The sequence below is a fragment of the Danio rerio genome, chromosome 18 (assembly GCF_052040795.2).
Source record: "Danio rerio strain M-AB ecotype USA chromosome 18, GRCz13ab, whole genome shotgun sequence".
Classification (NCBI taxonomy): domain Eukaryota; kingdom Metazoa; phylum Chordata; class Actinopteri; order Cypriniformes; family Danionidae; genus Danio; species Danio rerio.
This window is the reverse complement of record NC_141038.1, coordinates 28,294,041-28,319,759: the sequence shown is the minus strand read 5'-3', so window position 1 is coordinate 28,319,759 and position 25,719 is coordinate 28,294,041. Positions and strand designations below refer to the sequence as shown.

The following is a 25,719-nucleotide window of genomic DNA, read 5'->3' as shown; positions in this document are numbered from 1 at the left end:
AGGAAGTCTTTAACTGTACAAGTATTTATCTCACAGGATGTAGGTTTTACATTCAGGCCAATGACTTGTTTGTGGTGAAAGTTTCAGGTTCCTAGTTGCATAAAAAAAAGATGTGTGCTATATCAAGCTCATTGTAATCTTTAGGGTTGTGTATTTTCCAGTTCAGGACAATACACTGTCCATTTTAAATTCTTAAGAAACAAAAAGTAATTTAGTGTTGCTTAATAAAAATCACTGGAGCATTAAAGTGACGTTTAAGAGGAAGTTCCATCTGAGTGGATAAAATGGCTTTTTTTTCCGTTGATACAGTATCAGTGCATGTCATGGGTCAAAAAACCACAGCACTTTCATCCAAAGGGCTTTTTTTCAGAATGACACAGACATGCTGTGGTCTGGTGACTGGCTGATAAGAGATGCGTGGGCTGCTGTTCGCCTTGCAGAAACTTGCAGTTGTGGTGTAAAGTTTCTAGTTAACGGATTTATATAGGTTGCTCAGCTACATTAGCTTACACAGGACTTAAATTTAGTATTTTTTAAGGTTATTGTATTGTCTTATAAAGTATATAATTTTGACTCTTATTGTGTTTAATAAAAGGCTGAAAATGGAAAGTGTTTAGTCATTCCTGTTGATGTTCACACTTCTGTATTGCTGTGTGGGTTACATTACTCATAGTAATATATCAACTCATTATATGATATTATCAATATTAAAGGTTTAGAAGGTAATCTGCTGAAATGCAAATCAGTTAGCTTAATATCTTTGAAACACAGTCCCTCCCCTGCCATCCTGAAACACGAATGCACGCAACTTAAAGATGACAGCAGACAACCAGGGCCGGAGCAAGCAGAGGGCGCTCTAGGCAAAGGACGATCATGCTGCCCTCAACCCGAAAGTGAAAACAAACACCGCCCTCACTATTCTGCCACCCTAGTCCTAGGTCGCCTCTATGGACGTGCCAGCCCTGCAGACAATCCACTAGTTCATGTCATCCGCCAGTTAGAAATGTAGTTAGTGGTTGGCCAGCGGCGTGCAGGAATTACACTTATTACTAAGCCATACTTACATGCTATTTCAGAGCGAATATTCCAAGTTGTGTGGTAAACAATATAGGGAGTGCATCACAAGTTGCCATTGTTCAAAAATTAACCAATGTAAATATAAAACCAATTTCAGCTCAGTAAAGCAGTCTAGGTACAATAGCGCTATTTACTATGTTTTGTTGTTAAACTAAATAAAAATCGACATTATTAATGCTGTAAATGCTGTACCTTATGAAACTGAAAAAAGTCACATCAATCTTTCAATTTCAGTGGATAAACAACACTTCTATGCATATAATCCATTCATAATACAACAAAATCTACATAAGCTTTGCATGACTGAAATAGTTAAAAGATAGTACCTGTTTAAAAGAAATACTTCAGCCATGGTGTCATCCTTCCTCCAGGGTGCAAAAATAACTCCAATACTGATTCAGGATTTTAAAGTTTTTATTCAGCATTTGATTTTACTGCTGCGATCCCGTATATCTTGTGTGCACATAAACGCGCGGTGCGCATGCATGTGTGCACATGCAAGCGGCGGATCTGCATGAAAAGAGATGCACAGTTGTACAAATCTACATTTGTTGAAAGACAGTTTGGGCTAATTGAATAATCATTTTTTAAAAGTTATATGTCTTACCAAGAATATAAAAAAAAACACAAAAATACATTTAGATCATTTACTTTATTCGTTACTATTATAGACTTTCAACTAGCACAACAAAAATGTTTCTGAAGACAATCAGCTACTGCACCTTTAAAGTATATTAATGCTGATGCCTGCAGTAGTAGCAATGAGTATAAACGGCAGGATAATAATTCAAAGAAATACAACTTTATTCTGAAGTCTTCATGTAGTTCACTGAGCAAATGAAGATTTTGTCGCATTTTCTTTGTTTTGGAAAACCTTGACTTGATTTTTTCCTTCAAAGAGAATACAAATATTGAACTGATCTGGGTTGTCAAGCATTAAAAAGGAAACAAAAGCAAAGAAAAAATGTCTAGAATGGTTATTTTATGCTTGTTTAATGCTATGTGCAGGCTTAACTTTTTAAATTAGTACTACTTAATATTATTTGAATTGAGTGCAACTGGATTAGTGAGTCACTGGCTTTGTGAACTGGAACAAACATCTCACAGCTAATGTTACAGATTAACTTAATGAATGTAACCTCACTGTTTGTTTTATTGAATGCACTAGAGTGGATGTGAATAATATTTTAGTCCTCTTGCAAGCTATCATGTGGATTTTAAAGGATCAGAGCCATGTTTATATTATATTTTGCATAAGTGAAAACAGTTTTGCAACTTACAGTTTTGCTGTTAGGATTTACTAAAGACTTGCAATGGAAAAAGTTAGCTATCAAATGGTGTAGACGGTTGTTTGTTTTTCAGCACTCATTTGAACACTAAAAAAATTCCCACCTTAATTTTTTGTTGTTGAATCAAATGAACTTTTTAATTCATCTCAACTTACTGTAAACCAGTCAAACTGACTAAAGGATCTTATTTTAAACGTTGTATAGCTAAAACAATGTAGTTGAAAGATGATTAACTAGATAAATTAAGTTTAAGTAAAGCATTTGTTGTCATGACTTTTAGTCATATAGTTTCTTTACAGTGTAGGACAAATGTTTATACATTTTACAGTTTACATTTATTTAGAAAAAAACATTTCTGGAAAGAAAGTATGTAAATAAATTATGTAAGGTGATTTACTAAGGCTTGTTTTAATGATTTATTGATATTTGTGCCATAATGCACCACCCAAAAACAACTTAAAACCCTTTTTATGCTTAACATTTTGCTGTTGAAGGCTCAACATAGAAAAGAGAATGAAAACTATTTTCGTCCCTTGTATTCATTTATTTGGAATGCTAAGAGATAACATTATCTTAACATTGAGATTACTAAGCCTTTTTTTGCACCTGATTTATTGGAATGTGTTGGTCATAATGGAAGTGAGTTGCTGCATCTGTATTTTATAACTTGTGCATTGCCAAAATGGATCAGCTGCAGAATTTTCTTCTCCCGTTTGCAATTTTATGGGATTGTGCTCAAAGTAGTTTGACCTAGTTAGTACATTTGGCTTGTAATCTAGAGTCACGTGACTGTTTTGATGCTTTGATGTCATTTTCAAACATCATAGACCAGTCATTCATATTTGAATGATTCATATTGACCTATAAATTCATACTTTCATAATTGGATCAGATCTTACATATGTGCTCTATGATGACACATTGCTGAACACATATTTTATATTACTATGCAGATTTTGCATAATACCTTCCTTAAGGCTGTTTTACATTGAGCATGGTGGGTTAATCAAGGCAAATCACAGATCAATTGTGGTTTCAGACAGAACCCAAAACAATGTATTAGTTAAATTTATTGCTTGTATCCTTCAAACAACGACTAAAAACCCATCTCTTCTAAGAGCACCTTAACCTCAGTGAAAAGACCACCTGTAAAAACACTTTCCATCTTCCTCCCTCTCTCTAAAAAACCTCTTACTCTAGCACTAAATTCTCTGAGCACTATGTATTGTCTCTTCTTGTTGAATCGCTGAATGCCTCACTTGTAAGACGCTTTGGACAAAATGGCGGAGACACAGTGGCACAGTAGTTAGTGCTGTCACCTCACAGCAAGAAGGTCGCTGGTTTGAGCCTCGGCTGGGTCATTTGGCGTTTCTGTGTGGAGTTTGCATGTTCTTCCTATGTTTGCGTGGGTTTTCTCTGGGTGCTCTGATTTCCCCCACAGTCCAAAGACATGCGGTACAGGTGAATTGGATAGGCTAAATTGTCTTTAGTATATGAGTGTGTGTGTGAATGTGTGTGTGGATGTTTCCCAGAGATGGGTTGCAGCTAGAAGGGCATCCGCTGTGTAAATTGTGCTGGAAAAGTTGGTGGTTCATTTCGCTTTGGCGACCCTGGATTAATAAAGGGACTAAGCCGAAAAGAAAATGAATGAATGAATGAATGAAATGGCCTTAGCACCCAGCAGGCACAAGACGTCAACATGACGTCAAGTTGACGTTGTACAGCGTCGTGGGGACATTGCATTTTGTTTGGAAATTAAAATTGGGTTGACATCAGAACTCAACGCCAGGCCAACGTCAATGTCCAACAACTAACCTAAAAGCAGCTAAATATTAATGTCTAATGAAGTTACAACTTGATGTTGTGTGGATGTTACCAATATGTCATCTATCAGACATTGGACTTTAGTTGCCATACCTAACGAATTAATGTCAGTGTTTTGACATCAATATAATGTTTGTTTAAGATGTTGGCTCAACGTTGGATTTGGTTGCTTTCTATCGCAACCTAAAATCAACAAAATATTAACATCATTTGACGTAATTATTGGACATCAAAATAACTTTGTCCTTAGACACTGGCTAGAAAACAAATTTTGGTCACCTGGGGCCTGTTTCAGTAAGGAGGTTCAAACAACTCAGAGTTTAAACTTGAACTCTGAGTTGATTTACCGAGAGATTAAAAACTCCAACTCAGAGTTAAGCGCGCACACCGTGACTTTAAAAAGGCATTATCAATGGAGCGCAGACATTACGAGTGACTATGGCAATATCTTATAAAAGAGATCACCATTTCTTTCTCCAGCTGAACTTGATGTTCTCATGCAAAGTTATAGCAAATATGAGTGTATATATTTGAAAAGAAGCAACCATCAACCAGTTAGCGTGGGAAAACAGCTGCTCAAGTTAATGCCTAATTTAACTTTTTAAGTATTTAAATATTTAAGTATAATAAAATAAGTAATGTAATTTGTGACGTTTATATTTTTTACAAACTTTCTTTTATACATTTATTAGTTTTAAATGATTTAACAGTGCACTTGTGTGTCTGCCTTTTTTATTGATCAAGTGATAGAGGTTAATATAACATTTAGAAGGTAAGCAGTACTAAAAATAATATTTAGAAAGAATAATAATCCCATTAATCTAGTTACAGTGCATGTCGAAGGTGAATTTAATTTAATTATTTATTAAAAAAGGATAAGCCATTCTCGTAAAGTTCTTCTGTGTGTGACTAAAATGTAGGCAATAGCTGTGTTTCCATCCAAATATATTACATAAATTTATGTGCAAAACTGGAATATTGCATAAAAGATGCGAATAAAATTCCATCCAACGAGTCAAAGAGAAAAAAATTGTCACTTCCTGATTAAACTGGCACCAAATATCAACAGTAAAAACAGAATTTACTGTAGTAGAAGAAGCTGCGTCAATTAATTCTTTATTTAGCCTAATTAATGTACTTGCGCTTCGATGTCAGAAGACAATGCTGAAACACAATGAACACGTGGGGGCGTCTGAAGCCATGAGACGCGGAGACTCTTGTCACGCACCAGACGTTCGGAGGTAATTAATAATATACACTAATACTGAAACAGTTAAGGCATTTTAGAATGACTAAAACAATATTTAAGACATGTTACAGTGTGCCCAGCCTGCTGGTTTGTCCATTTACACACATTTTCATTATCATATGATCATGATCTTTTTTTTTAATGTACATACTGTAATTTGTTCAGTAAAAGGGTTTCCATCGTAGTTTATGCGCACATTTTCTATCGAACAAAAGTTTATCCTACTCAGTTATGCGCGTTTTTTATGCATATTTTAAAAAGTTATGTACATCATGACGTTTCTATCAATCGTTTTTATGCACGTATCCAAAATGAGCATTAAAATAGGTGGGTGGAAACGTAAGGCTAAGGTGAGAAATACCGCTTCATCTTTAAAAAAGGGGAGGAGACAAACAGAAACTCTGAGTTAAGAGAATAAAACCTGCTTCTGACCAGGTTAGATTCACAGAGTAAGTTACCACAGTAACTGACTCTGATTTAAAGTTACCTCTCTTTCAGAAACAGGCTTAACTTACCCTGCTTTCTTGAGTTTAACAAACCTGCCATTTTGAAACGGAAAACCCAGAGTTTCTCTCATTTCAGGGTTAAAATACTCTGAGTTTTCAGTTAACCTCCTTTCTAAAACAGGCCCCTGGTGTCACTACCTAAATCTAACCTAATATTGACGTCTTATGACGTTGTGTGCCTGCTGGGCAATTACTAGGCCCACATGGAATCTGCATGCACAGAAATCCACAGATTTCCGCAGATTTTTAGCCCATCATTGAGTCTATTTACTTTTGTAAATTTTCGTAAATTTATATTTATTCAGTTTTTAAATTAATTTCAGTAATAATATTGACTAATGTAAGTGTTCCTTTGATTTATTTAAAGTACATTTTGTAAAGGACTATTTTCTGTCTTTTAGTAGATATATTATATGGAAGACTTGCTTTGTTTACCAAATAAATGAATCTAATTGGATTTGCATTGTAGACAATAAATAAAAGTTAAAAAGGTATTCATTTTTATTTTGTATATTAAGTTTTTAGTTATGATACTCCCAAAATAATTTATCATAAATCCGCAGATACAAAATTCTCTACAGAAATAGCAAAAAATGTCTGCAGATTCTGTCTGTCCCTAGCAATGACTAAATGCACTACAGAATGTTACGTTTACACACATCCACAAATTACATGCATAAGCTTTTCGCAGAGTAGCACTCACTACTTTTGAGTACTTTTAAAAGAGCTACTTTTTGCTCATACTTTAAGTAATATTTACAACAGATACATTTATTCGCACTACATTTTTATGCAAGTAATGTTACTTTTACTTGAGTATGATTTTTCAGTTCTCTTTCCACCACTGCATTTAACTAATGGGTCATACTAATTAGTTTTTTTTATGTACTCAAAGGTTAGATTGCAGATCGGATTTATGGTTAGTTGCATGCAATTATGCATAATTAATTGTAATTACAGTACTATAGTAAGTAAATGGAACTTTTAACAAGGACACATTAAACTACATTTCCCCCTTTTTCACATCTACATAGATTTTCAAAACCGCATTCCCTTTGTTATCATTCTCCGCTTTTGTATGCACGGGTGACGTATCTCTGTAAAAACAATAGCTTCCAGTTGCGCGTCTAGCTCTGCCTTTTGGTACCGTTTTGTCATGCTAGGTACACTTTGCAAATGGTACCCAAAAAGGGGTACGGTACTGTTCACTTTTAGATAGCTTTTAACAGTGGAAACGGCCATAAAAGCGTACCGAACCAAACCATACCGTACCGCACCACTCAGTTAAAACGGGCTATTAAAGCAATGGTCTCAAACTCAATTTCTGTAGGCCCACAGCTCTGCATAGTTTAGCTTCAACCACCTCCAATTCACATCTGCTTAAAAGTCTCTAGTAGTCTTGAACACCTTTATTAGTTTGATCAGCTGTGTTTGATTAGGGTTAGAACAAAACTGCAAAGCTGCGGCCTTTCAGGAGTTGAGTTTGAGACCTATGTCTTAAAGTGTGCAAGTGTGAGCAGAAGGAATGAGCTTCTGGCTGCAGTTCACTTAACAGCCACCAGTGTCTCTAATATTATGAGTTTCTTAATTGTACATATATTTTTAAATAATAAAAAATCATTTATTAAAATACATAAGTTAAAGGCAAAAAAGTTTAAGACACTCAAAATTTTTACACATCGCTGTACACAAATTCTAAACCCATTTTCTCTTTATTTGTTTACTTTGCAGCTGTTTTTTACTACGCTGGCCATGGCTATGAGCACGCCGGCCGAAATTACCTGGTGGCCATTGATGCTCCACGGCCCTACCGTACAGAAAATTGTGTGTGTGTACAGAGAGTAATGCGCAGCATGCAGGAAAGAAAAGCGCAGCTCAACGTCATTCTCCTGGACACTTGCAGGAAATGGTAGGCCTGCAGGAACATGATGATCTTGTGCAACTTTACATTTACTACAAAGTGAAAAAAATCTGTTTAGAACTCCACATTCCTGATGTTACTTGATGTGGAAAATTTTCTTCTTCACCTCACAGGTACAATCAAAAAGGCCCTCCCTCTGAAATTAAGCCTTTGGCTCCTCTGGGCAACACTGTGTATGGATACGCCACGTGAGTAATGGAATAATCATAATAATCTAAGCCTCATTTAAAACATTAAAATTAAATATGATAGTTTGGGATTAATAGGAGTGAAGATGCAGAGGCTTTCGAGGTTCAGGACGGTGGCAAGAGCACAGGGATCTTCACCAAGTACCTTAACAAACATGTCTTACAGCCAGAGAGGGTGACACGAGTCTTAGAGCAGGTCTCTGAAGGTGAGTGCTGCAACCAGTGCTTCCCTGTTACAAAACTTATTGAGGTGCCTCCACTGCCTATTTTTTTTTTCATTGAAAAATCCAGTCACTTCATTTGGAATCCAAAGGAATAGTGATTGTGAATGGGCAAAAGAGTTTAAGTTAGCCTTCGGGTGTGACTTGACTTGAATTGAAAAGTTCTTTGTGAGTTTTCTTAAAAACAATGGATTGTTTTTCTTGAATGCAAAATGTTGCTGGAGTTTTCAGCATTAGTTCATAAGAAAGACTTGGTTCGAACAAATTAGCACACTCTATTGTGAATGAGGTGCAAATTCATTAATTAGCATGATAGCTTTGAGAACCTGTTTTTACCTGTTACAGCGTTTAGATGACAGAGAGATTCCACGTTGTGTTGCCAACCGTGATTAAAACCAGTGAAAGAAGAAGAATTGTTAGGAGACATGGGTCATCAGTATTGCGTTTATAAATGTCCCGCAATAAAGGTTTTGTTTTCATTTTCCTGCAATGAGAGCACGGCTGAGTGTGGATCTTAGTAATCTGCTAACATGCAACCAAAATATGTTTGTACGGAACATTTTTTTTTTGACTTTTCGCATCTAGAAATGATGAAATCCAGAATTGCATCTCGTCTCCTTTAAAAAAAAGACACTGTTCTAGTTGGTGTTGATTGTCCTGTGTCTACCAATTTGGTAAAGTGATCAGTGTTTTTTGTTTATTCAGATGGCAAAGTTAGTTAGTATCGTCAACAATACTCTTTCAGTTTTTAAAGATATACTTAAGTCAAAATGATTTAGTTACAAAGTTTACAGTACTTTAATATGACTACAACATTATGGACTGAAATATCCTCTGTAAATGCTGCTCTCTGAATGTAAACATGTAATCATCTTAATCAAACTTTTACCGTCATGTAAGATTTTCGCTGCTTATGATTTTTGCCACATTTTGTGACAGAATAGCCTATACACACACGGCTGTTTGAGGATATTCTCTGCCCATACTGAGTCGATGCATCTACTGAGAAACGCTGAGTTTTTTTTTTTCTCCCATACAGCGTGTGGTATCAAATTCCATTAAACTCTAGTAGCAAAGAATTCTGGCCCAGATTTGGCATAAAGCTAGCACAGCAGGCATTCATCCGGCACTGGCATACAGCATGTGGCCAAACATGGCCCGGGTTTGGCAGAGGCAGCACTGTCTTTAAGGCGGCACACAAGATTTGGGCCAGATGTAAAATGTAGTATTTGGCCCAGATTTAAAAATTTGATAAGTGGGCCATGTGAGTTTGGCCAGTCTTGACCCACATTTAAAATACACTAAAATCATTTTTGAGTAAAGAAAAAAAATTCTACCAATCAGGTCACTTTGAGAAAAAGCGTGCCCATAGTGTGCCTAAAGCGCATCACTCCATGGGTTTATCAATTTCATTGCAATCGTGACACACCAACCTATCTGGCCCAGTTCAGGCCCAGTTATGAGTTATTAACTTGGCTGAGACTTGGCCCAGATGTGGTCCTTGTTTGGCCCTTGTCTGGAAGCCAAATTTGGTCCAGTCATGTACCGTAATTCACTGCGGCATGTGAGCCAAGCAAAACCTGATTGTGTGGGCCAGAGCTGGGCCAGAGAAATTTTGCTATGTGGGAAACTACACTCTTCCAGCAGTTCCTCGCATCCAATATCTTGTTTGTCATGGAGAGGCATGCACAAAATGTTCCTGAATGAAAGTAAAAGTGCCAAACTGCAATTAAAGTCGACAAATTAAGAATGAAACACCTGAAATTACAAGAAACTCTGGGGGAAATGTGGATAGTGTGGCAATGACGCAACAACGTTAATCGAATTATGTGCTATAACATGTAAAACGGGATTATGAAAGGAAGTTTCAAAAAGCAACTCATATAAACACCTTAATCATAATACTGTCTTATTCAAATCAAGGCAAATAATTTGATTACTGATGTCCATGTATATGTAGTCACTGTTTGTGTTGCCTCTGTGAAAATTAGCATGTGCACGTAACAAAACTTTTCTTTTCACCAACCCTTCCCTCTTTCGCCACTCAACACTCCCACCTAAACAAAGCTGGACTCATGGCCCTTTAAGAACATATTGTCCTATCACATCACGCTGCACTCATTTAGAGAGACGTAGTGAACAAGGTCACAATGTTTTTCAGTGTTTTGATCATTAACGGATTTATACTTGGAGCAACAACTGGTTGACATCTGCTCTATGCCAGACATTGGTTTCCTCCCTTGATCCGTACCCTCCACGGCATGATGTGAACGTGGATTTATGTTTTACTGTTGGAGATAATCCCACCTCTCCCTGCAGAGGGCTTATTTGGATGTTTGATTTGTCTCTTTGGTAACAGCACTTGGCTTTATATATTGTAGCTGCCAAAGCATGTGACCTCATTCTCTGGCTGCTGTGCTCAGGTGGGGAAATTTGAGTGCGCTTAACCTAAGGATGACTGCTGGTGCCCTATTTACCCCCCCGCGCTTCTGTCTCGTTTGCCTGTCGCTCAGTCTGCACCCTTCCCACAGCCGTTATCACTGTGTTTGTCATGCCCACACATACTATGCTTCTTCATGCCTCAATGAATGATCATAAATCAGTGTATTGGCACTGGTTAATGGCAAAGCAGTACTCACTATGCAGAACATTAGTATAGATTTGCATTAGTTTCCTGGGAACTTGTTTGCTGTACTTTTGTAGACATTTATTGAGGTATATACTTTGTTAAATGTATTATAATTTTTTTTACAGTTGTAAATGTCATTTTTAAAGGAGGAATCTTTTATTTTCACCAAAGCTGCATTTGAAATAATGACGGTGGCTTGAGAAAGCCAACATACTGTTATACTACATAAACTATATTATTCTTCCGTCTTTTTCTGAGACTAATTCTTCAGCATATCCTCCTAGAACGTTCATACTAGAACCACCAAACTAACACCAAACCTCCAAACTTGTCTGACTCGGGTTGCTAAATCTTTTCCAACTGATCCGTCTTGCGGTCTTCCGTAAATTGGACCAAACTTTGTGACCTCATAATAACTTTGCGCAAGACTATCATCAAAGTCTCTTTAAAGCAAGTCATTTCACTCGGCGCCCATCTTTGAAGCGGCTCTTGTGCAATATGCCCGGGCATTCTGTTTGAATGGGAAAACATCAAATTCTCTAAATCTGCTTGCAAAGCTTACCATTAAATTACATATTACAAATAACCAAAAAAATTAAACATTATTTAGTTTCATTTTTAAATGTTCGAATCACACAAAATCTGCAAAAACTCACGTCTGACCTGAGCCCTTCCCTCGGAGAGTTGTCACTCTATTCACCTTATTCTCCGCCGACGAGTGGGCGCTGCCATTTGAATCTTTTTGGCTTGAGACTTCCGGTCTCATTCACTTCCATTCCTTTTTTGACGTTAAAAACTGCTCATTACGCTGCTTGATGTTGCAATTTGATATTTTCTTATTATAATATTCTACTTGGTCTGTATAGTCATGCAAACATTTGTTTGTAGAGCAAGCAGTTTGACCATTTTCTGCCGTTTATTATTCCTAGTCATTTCTCCCATAGGCGACTGAATTGGAAGTTCTAAGACAATCACGAAAACAGGCGCACTTCCACATATTAGAATAAGGTCAATAGACCTTTTTCTTAGCATTCTCCTTAGCATAATGAGTAATTTTGCATTCTAAGAACCTCCGGTCGGCAGCTAATGCGTGAAACAGTGAAATTCGGACAGCATTAAAACGATAGTTTTAATCTATTGTACTTGCTTTAACGTCTTTGAACTAATACTGTTGTCGATCAGCACCTCGTCTTAAGCCCCTTTCACACAGTGATACCGGTAAATTTCTGGAAAATTTCCGGAACGACTTTACCAGTATATTCAAAAAAGCGCTGTTCACACAGGCGAGGACGTTACGGAAATTTTCCGGAAAAGAGCATTCACACATCCATTCCAAAATACCGGTAACGTTAAATTCTGACAAGCTGCGCTTGTATTTGTAAACATTTGACTAAATTACAAACTCTGTGGATGATCAATATTGTGAACAACTTTCGCAGGATCACTTTCGCATGTCGAGATGTTCATAATATGTGCGTGTGCAGGCGCTCATAGGCGCACGCAAAGCTTGAAGGTAAACAAACAACGGCTTATCATAAGCATCTCATTGATGATTATTTACACAGTTGGCATTAAGAAGAACATATAAACGTGATCTGACTAACTTCTAGCAGCTAAATGTGTCTGGAAAAATATTCAAAGGCTTTTATCCTCACAAACCGCGCGGACGTAAATGCGTCTGACTGTTGTGATTGGCTAAAGCAGACGTCTCACGTCAGCACGTTCTAGACGTGCATGCGCTTATTACGGGAATCTTCCTTCTGCATTCACACAGCGCAGCATTCCGGCAAATTGCCGGTAATGTTACAACTTCTCTTTCCGGAAAATAGCCAGAACGAATTTACCGGTATTTTCAAAAAGGACCTGTTCACACATACAACCTTTCCGGAAAACTGCCGGCAATTTTCCGGAAATGTCTGTATGTGTGAAAGGGGCTTTAGACAGATCATTGAAAAAAAATGTGATCTAATACGATGGAAAACAACTGCTGCGAGTCATTAGCTAAGTTTCCTTCCAAAAATGCGAATGAACTTTATGCGCAAAACTGGATTATCGCATAAAAGATGTGCGAATAAACCTGCGTTCCCATCCAACAAGTCAAAGCAAACAAAATCGTCACTTCCTGATTAACTGGCACCAAATATCAACAGTAAAAACTGAATTTGCTGCAGTAGGAGAAGCTGTATCAATCTTTTTTTCATTTAATAAGTGACTTGCGCCATAGAAGGCAAATCCTGACATGCAGTGAACGCATGGTGGCGTTTGAAGGTGTCAGACGCAGAACACGGAGACTGGAGGTCATTAATAATATAATAACACTAATACTTATATGGTAAGGCATTTCATGGTAAGGCATTTCACACACACACATATATATATATATATATATATATATATATATATATATATATATATATATATATATATATATATATATATATATATATATATATATATATATATATGTGTGATATCATATATATCATATATATATATATGGGTGATTCTCACGAAAACGTAGTTTAAAAATTTTCAAACATGAATTTTTAAAAAATGTTTAAATTAAATTTTGGTTTTGCAGATAATTGAAACAAAGTCTGGAGCATTTGTCAACATTAAATAAAAAATATATACACATCATTTAGTACCTTTTTGAGCATAATTTCCAAAACAAGTAATAAAAAATCTCATTACCGCAACAGTCTGCTAAATTAATTCTTACAAAAAAGCTAATTAATTTAGACATTTTTAAAAAAGGGATTATTAACAGTGATGTGGAGTTACTTAAGATTCTGCAATGACATTTATTTTTAAATTAACAGGGTTTTTTATTTTTATTGTTTTTTCTCATTACCGAAACACAGTACATTTTTTACAACACTTTTTTTAATGTATTTTGATAAAACCTGATGTGTTTTCAAAATAATGTGGCTAACCTGAAAGGACATAATTTGTAGATTATGCACATGCATTGAAAAGCAAACGATTAAAAAATATTAATAAAATATCACTTAAGGAACACTGGTTGCGGTAATGAAAAATAGGTTGCAGAATTTAGGTTAATCATTTTAACATTGATTTTAAGTATATTATTAGATTTTGTTAAACATTTAATGTAGAATATTAGTGCTTTAAAACATAACTTTAATTTTAAAGAAAAATGTCCACTTGCTTGGATAAGCTGAAATAAATCATCATCCTCACTAGATAGTGTGGTCTCTAGTACAGCTTTAACCCTCTGGTGTCCCTTGTTTTGGGAGTCAAATTTGTGGGCTTAGCCAGTTAAAAAGGGATGAACAACTAAAGTACCCACAGTTTTTTAGCTTATTATATTTAGCTAAAATGATGTAGCAATCATTTTTATATAATACATGGTTTCCGCTACATTCATTCTTCCATGGCGGGACGCCACGCCAAAATTCATCCGCCACAGCTACATTACAGCTTCTCATTCAAAACATTTTATTGTTTTAATAGCGGGTGATACTCACACCAAAACGTACTAAAAGGTAAGTGAATTATAACAGTGCAAACTTTTTTGTAACCGTAGTAGTGCTGTGCATCATTCGTTTACCCTTAAGGTTATGTGCTGACTGTCTGACTGACAGGTGCCTGATGCGTGAGGCCAGCAAACACGACATATAGCCGTTTCACTTTACTTCAGGACACAGTAATATCGCTATGTAGGTCTATTAGAGACATTCATAAATATTCTTAGAAAATCTAATAAACGCTAGAGACATAAACGCACTAAATCACATTTCAGCAGCGTCTATTTGAGAGCGCACAAGAAGATCTGCATGCTCTTGAAGCGGCTAATATTTGAGGGGGTGTGCAAGAAGAAGGGGGTGTGCAAAAAATCGGCATGAGGAAATCGGCATGAAAGCAAAGAGATCCCCATGCTGTAGGCTATTACATAAATGCGATCTTGACTACTAATACTAGTACTTATGACATTTGTCATAGAAATAACGCCACAGGTTGTTGATAGATTTGTGTAAAAGGCCTGCTGCCACAGCTGGAAAAAATCCTAGAGGAAACACTGTAATATTTTTATTATTTTTATTTTTATTTATTTTTTAATTAAGTTTAAATTAGTGCTGTATTTCCGAGTAGTGTCTGTCTGCGGACTGCAAGACAGGGGCATTACATGAAGGGGGCATAACTTGTAGTAGAGGCAGAATTTAAAGTCATGGAGACCCACATGTCACTCTATGTTGTCGGCATGATGGAGATGTACCTATCAGTTATTAACATCTACACCTACTCCACACCTAAACCTAACCATCACAGTGATTAACGCCTATACCAACCACAACCCTAAACCCAACCATCGTAACAGAGTTGCTAAATTAATGAATATAATAATATATCAAATTAATTGGGTGTGGATAAATTTGGAGAAAACTCATGAAAACATTTGGTGAAAATGATCTCTTGTAAGTATTTCCATCATCTTGCCAACAAAATCTCGTTGTGACATCTCACATGGTTCAATGGAATCTCCATTACTGCAAATTGCGCCTCTCTAACTTACTACAAGTCACGCACCTTCATGTTACGCCCGTCTTGCAGTCCACAGACAGATACACTTGGTATTTCCAGGTAAAGTAAAGACTGCCATTTGAAAACAAATTCAAAGAAGATTAGCACCCTCTGGTCATGCAATGACATGGTGCAAACACTAGGTTCTAGTATTACTAGCTGTACAATGCTGCTTGGGAATTCCTTTCTAGAGAAGCTAAAATACTTCTTTCTGACAAGGTTTCGATATTTGTTGTTTGACAGTGATTTGAAGTGTAAAGTATTTTGATTACCGTAAAAACTACATATGGCTATAAAGAGACTACACAAAAGGCTTAACATTTTGTATGATGCAGTGTGTTTGTTTAACCCACTTAGCATCTTTTTTCAGAATCATGGTGATTTAGTATTTTTGCAAACAAAATATTTAATAAATGTTCATATTTGACATATTTGGTTATTTTCTCTTTCTCACTCAGGGCTCTATTTTGATGATCCATGCGCAAAATGCAAAGCGCAGGTCGCAAACGCATTTAGGGCGTGTCAGAATCCACTTTTGCTAATATAAGGATGGAAAAATCCGATTTGCGTCGTAATGCATGATCTAATATTGAAACCTTTTATGCACAGACTTCAATTAGCCTGTAAATAATTAATTTTGTTTAAGCGCAGAGATTTGTTTCAAAACTATTTCTAAATTCAGTTCTAATTTCCAGCAAACAAATAAATGAACAATAATAATGAAGTGTGCTCAAAAACCTGAGTTATATCCAAATACACATGCTGTGCCCCATATGGTCTAAAACATGACAGGTGGGCAAATCTAAGCTTGTTTTTAATCAAACAAATATAAATATGTAGATAATAATAATACTGCTAATGATAACATTATACAAAAGCAAATTATTATGAATGAACTGAAAAAGTCTCCAGAGATGAAGAAGGCATGAAAGTAGGGTTTTTATATGTATGTAGGCAAGAAAATAATATGTTTTGTAATATTTTACAATTTACTTTGTTCTGGTCTATTGAAAAATCTATTATAGTTTCTCAAAATAGCACCGCGCCAGCAATGCTCCTCAGAACCCCTTCCTTTTTAGAGCAGAACGCCTAAGGGCACACATATGAGCGCAAATGCATTTGCTATTTAAAAAGCGTGGCGCAAAACCTCAAAACGACTCCTGCACCATGCTAAAACTGGCAAACAACAATTGCGTCACGCCTTTCCCCACATTTCGCCAGGTGTATAATAGGGCCCTCTGTGTGTGTATGTTTGTGTGCGTGTATGCGCATTTGTACACTGCGTGTGTGCAGATCAAAACTAAATTATTAACTTAAATGATTATATTTTCTAACACTGTAGAGTGTTTCTTTAAGTAATTACACCTGCTATGCCATCTCCAAATCTAACCTCTCTCTTTCTTTCCTTCTATACTCCTCAAGTAGTTCTGGGTTGCTGTACAATTTTTTCCGAACTGGCTTTTGCTAAAGATTTAATTTTTTTCATTGCTGACTGTTTAAAATGAAAGAAATTAAAGCAAAATATAAACAGTTAGTACATTTTAAAATTAACATTAAATTCAAAAGAGTTATTTGAATATAGTATGCAATTTTACTTAAATTCTCATTCCCTTAAAGTCTCTACCGCAACTGTCCCTAAATGGTTGCGGTATATGAGAAAAGAGTTGCGGAGAATGAGGTGTCTCAATATGTTTTGCAAATAATAGGGAAGCTATGATGATTTTTAAAAAAATTCTCAGTGCATATAATTAAGACTTTAAAAAAGTTTGTTTTCATAAAAATTTGCAAATCTAACAATTATGTTATTGTAGAAAACTTCCTGTTTCGGTAATGATAATCAAAAAGTCTTGTAACCATTTTGACAGGAGAAAATTTTACAATTAACTGGAGAAATATAAAAGATTTTCTTTCCTGGCAGTCATCTTAAAACAAGTGGCCCATGTGCTTCTATATACAAAATTAAACTTTATTTAAACTCCTTATGTGTGTTTAAACAGCACTTTAAAATGGTTGCGGAGGATGAGAACATCTGTCACGGACACCTAATTTTTCATTTTTTTCTAAATGTTATTACACATGAATATTCTGTAAACTATTTGTTTTGTCATGTCAGATAATCTATTTAAACAATTCATTTGTTTTTATTCAAAAAAATGTTATGCTAATTTGTTTAAATTACAACATAACACACGTTCAAAAATGCATGGACACGTTTCGTTAATGAGAATTTCAGTAGAAAATGCAGTTAAATAATTAGAAATAAATAAATTATGTTGAAATTACACATTGTGCTTCGTAGAGAACAGCGTGGTCTTTATTATAATGTTTTTTTGTTAACAAATTACCAAGTTTTATATTTAAAATCTTAAGTGCCACGTTGTTTTACTGGTTTCGTGAGAATAACCCATATATATATATATATATATATATATATATATATATATATATATATATATATATATATATATATATATATATATATATATATATATATATAAAACCAACCCAAACAAAAGTAATTCTCCAAAACGCTTGGCACACACACATACTGTCCCACTGACACATTGAAAGACTAGCACAAAGTGAAAATAAAGAGGCGTTTTAAAATGACAGAAAAACACATACCATGGTAAATACTACACACTAGCTAACAGTTGACAGGTCGGGAACACATACACACACCGCACATTGTATTTCTGACAGCAGACACGTGAACTAGGAGAATGTTTTTCTTTCGTGTGTGAACCACATCTGACAGGTTAAAACAGCTTTAACACACACCTTTCAAAGTTGTAATCCACTCAAAACGCTATTAAAACCAGCTTTTGGAGCGCAAATTATCTATTTTAAACACTGTAAACGGAAGTTCTAAACATTCTACCGGAAGACGCTGGTCGCTATGGCTCCCACCACGCAGCAGTCAAGAAAAATGTCTATTCTATAGCAATCTCTGATTGGCTCCTGTACTAAAAGGTGGGGCTTCATTCCCCATATTGGCTGTTACACTTTTCCCAATTCAAAAGTTTACGAGTGACATGTCTTGTGTATTCTTTGCTGTCAAACAGACTTAAGGTTATGCTAATTTAACTAAGACTACCAATCTGCCAATCACTGATGACCTTTTAACTTACTAGCCACACCCTAGCAACCACTTACAGCACCTTAGCAACTGTCCCATACACATTGTAAAAAAAAAAGTGTTCCAATCTAAAAAAAAAAAAAAACTGCATCGACTTTAAATTGGACATACTAACAACATACCTGTATGTGCCATCAATCTGTCTCTTCTTGTTTTGTTTCTCTCTTTGAATAAGCAGGATTTGAACGCGGGTAACATAAGACAGTCCAGTGATGTCATTTCGATCATGTTTAATAACAACTTAACTGAACTATAATACACGGTCAAAAAACTGTCTTGCTTCCATCTTCATGACACAACTTCTTCCTTACCGGAAGTGACATCAGCATATACTCTATATTAAAAAATTAAATTACTTTTAGTTAAATATTTTCAAGTTTGCTTTTTACATTACTATTAATTTAACATAAATAAAACAATGAACTTATGGCTCTTATAATACCAATTCATGTTAACAATATATCAATCCTTACTAGAAATTAATCCATCCTAACATACTAACAGCATACCAATCCATACTAAAAACATACTAACAAACATACCAATCATACTAGCAACATGCTAATTCATACCAAATTCATTCTACCAACATGCTAGTTTATATAGAAACACGCTAGATACATGCTAATATATATTAAAACCATGCTAACAACATGCTAATTTATGCTAGAAACATGCTAGTAACATGCTAATTTGTGCTAAAACCATGGTAATTTATGTTAGCAACTGCCTAGCAACCACTCAGGACCCCTTAGCAGCCACCTAGAAACACCATATCAACCACCTAGCAACACCTTAGTAACCCCCTAGAACACTCTAGCAATCACCTAGCAACCACTCAGAACACCATAGCAACGGCCTAGCAACACCCTAGCAACCACCTAGAACACCATAGCAACTGCCTAGCAACACCTTAGTAATCACTTAGAACACCCTAGCATCATCTTAGCAGCTGCCCAGCAACCACTCAGACCACCTTAACAACCACCTAGCAATGCCTTAGCAACCACTCAGAACACCATAGCAACTGCCTAGCAACACCTTAGCAACCACCTAGAACACCTAAGCAATGCCTTAGCAACCGCTCAGAACAACCTGGCAACCGCCTAGTAATGCCTTAGCAACCACTCAGTCGTTGACCAAGCAACCACTCAGAATACCATAGCAACCACCTAGCAACACCTTAACAACTACCTGGAACACCCTAGCAACACTTTAGCAACCACAAAGCAACCACTCAGAACATCTTACCAACTGCCTAGCAACACCTTAACAAACAGTCAAAACATCCAAGCAACGCCTTAGCAACCACCAAGTAACACCTTAGCAACTACTCAGAACACCCTAGCAACCACCTAGCAAGAAACATGCTGGTCCATGCTGGAAACCTGCTAACCTATATGTACTTATCTATCTATGCCAATTGCGTAAAACTTCTTATAAGCTACTTTAAACTTTCAGACCGGGCTTTCTCAAGACAGCAACGTTCGTCTACAAACTTTACTTTTCTAGTTTCACTACTTCAATATTTTGAAATATGATTTAAAGGACTTGTTATACATTTCAAAATATTTTAACGTGCATTATTTTTCCTGAAAACTGAATTTTGAGCACCATTTTTACAGTCTTTGTTGCCATGTCTCTTTAAAAACATTTGAATATGCCGATTTGATACTCAAGAGATATTACTTGTTATTAATGTTAAAAATAGTTTAACTTAATGTCGAACCTAATGCTGCTTAATGTTAGCAGCATGTTAAACATGGAGAATTTTTAGCAACATATTAGTTTGTGCTAGCCAGATTTTTAACATAACATATTTGTGATAGAAAGTTGTTAAACATTGTAACCATTAGAAACATGTTAAATTTGTGCTAACAAGATGTTAATGCATGTGCTTGCAAGATGTTAAACATGTAACATGCTAATTTATTTTAGCAGTGTTTTAGCATTCTAGCTATAATAACTCGAATAATAGAATAATTTATGTTAGCATTGTGTAAAACATGCCAAATTTGCTAGTAACATGCTTAAACGTTTTCAGAGTTTACAGTGTTTCTGCCAGCTGCTTCTTTTTGATAGCAGAACTGGCTGATGACTCGGCATAGTGTGAATTGCTATTTTACTTTCATTTGTTTTTAGGGAAGGAAACGTCTAGTTTGTTCCTCAAATGTTTCTAACTTCCCGTTGTATGAACAGCTTGCTAGCTGAGTCATGTTTCAGTGTCTGATTATCATGGTGGGCACTGATCTCAAGGGCAACAAGAGAGCAACAGCATGAGAACTTTTTATATATATTTTTTTAATTTTTAAAAAGTATCTTGTAGTTTATAATAATGACATTTTTCACTCTGCGACAGATTTGGGAAAGGACCCTCTGGTTCGCGGCAGGCAGGTTGTGGAGATCAGACACACTCTGATGGAGCCACGGGCTTTGACTGATCCTGTGCGAACATCTGGACACACCATGGAGCTCCGCCGCCGTGATGCTTATTGGAAACAGGCTAATGGTATTAACAGATTTTTTAACTGAATTTATTTGTCATCTGAGATGTCTTTCTAAAATGTATCCTATACACTTTACAATAAGGATCCTTTAGTTAATGTTAGTTAAACTGTATTTACTCACATGAACAAATAACGAACTCCAAGTTAATTACACTATTTATTCATCTTTGTTGACATTTAGTTAATGAAAATAAAGTCAACCATTGCTAGTCCTTATTAACTCAGTGTATAACTTGCATCAACTAATGAAATATTTTTGTTGGTTTAATTTAATCTTTTAAAAATGTGTACAGTTATATATACAAATACATACCCAGGGGCGACGCGGTGGCGCAGTAGGTAGTGCTGTCGCCTTATAGCAAGAAGGTCGCTGGTTCAAGCCCCGGCTGAGTTAGTTGGCATTTCTGTGTAGAGTTTGCTTGTTCTCACCGTGTTCATGTGGATTTCCTCCGGGCGCTCCGGTTTTCCCCACAAGTCCAAAGACATGCGGTACAGGTGAATTGGGTAGGCTAAATTGTCCATAGTGTATGTGTCTGAATAAGAGTGTATGCGTGTTTCCCAGTGATAGGTTGCAGCTGGAAGGGCTATGTAAAACATGTGCTGGAAAGGTTGGCGGTTCATTCCGCTGTGGCGACCCCTCATTAATAAAGCCGACTAAGCCGAGAATAAAAAGAATGAATTATTACCCAGGGTTTATTCATATTTTTACCACTAAAATTCCATGACTTTTCCATGATTTTTCAAAGACTTTCAAGTCCATTTTCATGACCTAATGTTTTATGCAATGTCTACATATTTTTGATAAAAGAAAAACAATGCATGTTCAAATTTATTACAGCATATCGTAAAACATGCAACAACCTATTTAGTTTTAATTTATATTCATGTTTTTGTAAAATTGATTTAGATAATGCTTACACCACACTAAAGCCTGGTTTATACTTCTGCGTCAAGTGACCGGCATAACCCACGGCGCATGCAACTCACGTAGCTGTGCATTTATACTTTTGCGCACTGTCTCTGTCGGTCTGCATTAAAACTTCTGAAACGCTAGTTGGCAGTGAGGTGTAAATGTTCCTCTGTGTCGAGTTTTTTCGCTGCTGTTTTGCTCTTCCTGGATGTACAAGTGGCTCAAACTCGCTCATTTTGAGGCAGGAACCGGCAGACGTGCAACAACTTTAACTATGAGGTAAACACAAAACAAAACTTTCCATCGGGAGCTCCTTCACAAGACTCCACACTTGTAAACAATCGCTCCATCAGGGTCGCGCCATTCACATGGCTCTCGGTCCCGCCCAGACTCATCAGCGCTACCATGCCGACCAACCACAGAGCTTGCGCTACGCGTCGTTGTGACGTGTAGTTACATTTTTTGAGAGGTGCACGTCAGCGACGGCCATGCGCGTGAGTTTGACGCAGAAGTATGAATCAGCCTTAATAATGTGAGAGTATGTGATTGGCCAAGGACAGACAAGAAGTAAAGACAACTAATCTATATTCAAGTATACAGATAGCTGTTTTCCCTGACATTTCCAAAACTTTGTGGGCTTTTCTGTTTTTCCAAAACTTTTCCAGGCTTGGAAAATGCCATGTCAAAATTTCATGACTTTTCCAGGTTTTCCATGAACGTATAAACCCTCTGTTGTGCTTAAAAGTTTACAACCTTTTTTGTAAAAATAACTTTGAACGTAACCTTAATTTTAGGCCTTATAAAGTCTTATATTCACTGAAATATTGTATTTTAGGTCATAAATCAATTTAAACAGGCCTTAAATTTCCTATATCTATCTAAAGCTATCAAATCAGCACAACACCCAATCACCAAAAATCCATTTTAATAAAGCTTTTAACAAAACTCTATTTTTAAACACCATTTACCAATATGGTTTAATTATCCTCCTTACAATTACATTTGTTTCAATTTTCTCTGTATATGGAACATAGACCATATATGGTGAGGACACTGACCTGTACAGAGTGTTGTGCATACGTTAAGTTTATTTGATTTAATTTAATTTAGGTTCCTAGTGATGGGTTGCGGCTAAAAGGGCATCTGCTGTGTAATAACGTGCTGGAAAAGTTGGTGGTTTATTCCGCTGTGGCCACCTCGGATTAATAAAAGGACTAAGGTAAAAAAAAAAAATGAATAAATGAATTAGTTAATTTGGGGTGATGTGGTGGCGCAGTAGGTAGTGCTGTTGCCTCACAGCAAGAAGGTCACTGGTTTGAGCCTCAGCTGGGTCAGTTGGTGTTTCTGTGTGGAGTTTGCATGTTCTCCTCGCGTTCACGTGGGTTTCCTCCGATTTCGCTCAGAGTCCAAAGACTTGCGATACAGGTGAAATAGTTTAGCTAAAATTGTCTGTAGTGTATATGTGTGAATGAGTGTGTATGACTGTTTCCCAGTGATGGGCTGCAGCTGGAAGGGCATCCTCTACGTAAAACATGTGCTGGATAAAAGGATCTGTGTAATGAATTATTGTTGTATATACATAATAAAAAAACAAATAATTGAACAGCCATAAATAGTCTTAAAATAGCAGCACTACATCACCACATATAAATAGTTATGCTTGTTAAATATAGTCTCCCTCATATACTTGTCTTTGTTTCCTGTAAATGTATAATTACATAGCTGTGTGTTTTATTCATTTTTGTTTTTCTCAGTTCTTCCTGGTCGAAGGACTCTGCGCTTTCATCACAGTGGTGTCCAGGTGGAGCTCAATTTCTCTGCGCTGTTCTCCAATGTCCTGGTTGTGTTTGGTACGGTGAGGAACACGAGCGCCGTGGCCCAGGACTGCACTCTCATTCTTGAAAGCGAACCAGTAAGTCACAGCTTTTTCATGTCCTCTTTTGCTGACATAAACACATACACACGTATACACCAGGGGGGATATGAGAGTCGGGATAGGAGGGCCCAGAAGAGGGAAGACGGCTGAGTTCATAGTGGTTCGTATTTAAATGAGCCTCTCGAAGGGACATGTACAGGGTTGGGTATCGTTTGTTTTATTTACCATATTAGATACTTTTGAAATGCGATCAAGTTAAAACCGATAATTCAAAGAAAAGCGTTACAAAACATGTTGGATGACATTAAAGAATGGCTTTTTATTCTATCTAAATAAATAAATAAATAAATAAATACATAAATAAATAAATAAATTGTGCTGGGCAAACATACAGTTGAAAACAGAATTATTAGCCCCCCTTAGATTTTATTTTTTCTATTTTAAATATTTCCCAAATGATGTTTAACAGAGCAAGGACATTTTCACAGTATGTCTAATATTTTTTTTTCATCTGGAGAAAGTTTAATTTGTTTTATTTTGGCTAGAATAAAAGCAGTTTTTAATTTTTTAAACACCACTTTAAGGTCAAAATTATTAGCCCCTTTAAGTTATATTTTTTCCGATACAGAACAAACCATTGCTTGCCTAATTACCCTAACCCGCCTAGGGTTAGGTCAACCTAATTGACCTAGTTAAGCCTTTAAATGTCACTTTAAGCTGCATAGAAAAATATCAAAATATTATGTGCTGTCATAATGGCAAAAATAAAAATAAAATCGGTAATCAGAAATGAGTTATTAAAACTATTATGTCTACAAATGTGTTGAAAAAAATCTTCTCTGCTAAACAGAAACTGGGGTTAAAAATAAACAGTGGGGCTCATAATTCTGACTTCAACTGTATATGTATGTATTTTATTTGCATAGCTATTTAATTTGTATAAAACCAATTATATATAAGTTAAAATATCTATGCAAAAAAAGTTTTGTATTGTTTTGTTTTAATGTATGTGTGTGAATTATGTATACACACACAATATAGAATAAATACATAGTTGAAGTTATTAGCCCCCCTTTGATTTTTTTTTATTTTTTATTAAATATTTCCCAAATAATTATTATTTCTGATAATATTTTTTCTTCTGCAAAAAGTCTTATTTGTTTTATTTCGGCTAGATTATAAGCAGCTTTTAATTTTTTAAAAAACATTTTAAGGTCAAAATTATTAGCCCCTTTAAGCAATTTTTTTCAGATAGTCTACAGAATTAATCACTGTTATACAATGATTTGCTTAATTCTTTTAAATATATTTAAAATATCTAGTAAAATATTATTTACTGTCATCATGGCAATGGTAAAATAAATCAGTTATTAGAAATGAGTTATTAAAACTATTATGTTTAGAAATGTGTTAAAAAAATCTTCCATCCTTCAAACAAAAATTAGGGACAAAAATAAACAAGTGAGCTAATATTTCATAGGGGCTAATAATTCTGACTTCAACTTTACTTGTCTTTATTTCCTCATTAAGTAAACGTATAATTACAATTATAAACGTATAATTCAATTTTGTTTTTCTCAGTTCTTCCAGGCTGGGAATTCAGGGGGCTAATAATTTTGAGCTCAACTTTTTATATTGTATGTCAAAACAAATTTTTATTTTGGATGCGATTAATCTTTGTCTAGCACCGAAATAAATGAATAACAAGTTTAAAGTAGATGTAAATATTAAACAGCAAGTCAATAAATAAACAATAAATCTTAACCTACTTAATACAGCTACAGCAATTTAATACTGTGCTAATACTAAAAGCAAAGTCGCTATTCTTAGTATAGTAC

The 25,719-nt window shown here is 35.7% G+C and overlaps 1 protein-coding gene across 5 annotated transcripts in view; it reads left to right on the top strand.

Moving 5' to 3' along the window:
- Positions 1-25,719, top strand: part of malt3 (MALT paracaspase 3) — a 100,389-nt gene that overhangs the window by 66,979 nt on the left and 7,691 nt on the right. For 3 of the 5 annotated variants that reach the window (XM_087293232.1, XM_087293233.1, XM_087293231.1), the window contains exons 9-13: positions 7,677-7,854; positions 7,980-8,054; positions 8,133-8,260; positions 20,948-21,097; positions 23,760-23,917. In XM_087293232.1, coding sequence (XP_087149358.1) covers positions 7,677-7,854; positions 7,980-8,054; positions 8,133-8,260; positions 20,948-21,097; positions 23,760-23,917 — 689 coding nt within the window. Of the gene's footprint in view, positions 1-7,676; positions 7,855-7,979; positions 8,055-8,132; positions 8,261-20,947; positions 21,098-23,759; positions 24,661-24,731; positions 25,077-25,719 lie in introns of those variants that run through there. The other 2 variants (XR_015515023.1, XR_015515024.1) reach the window with 2 other exon arrangements.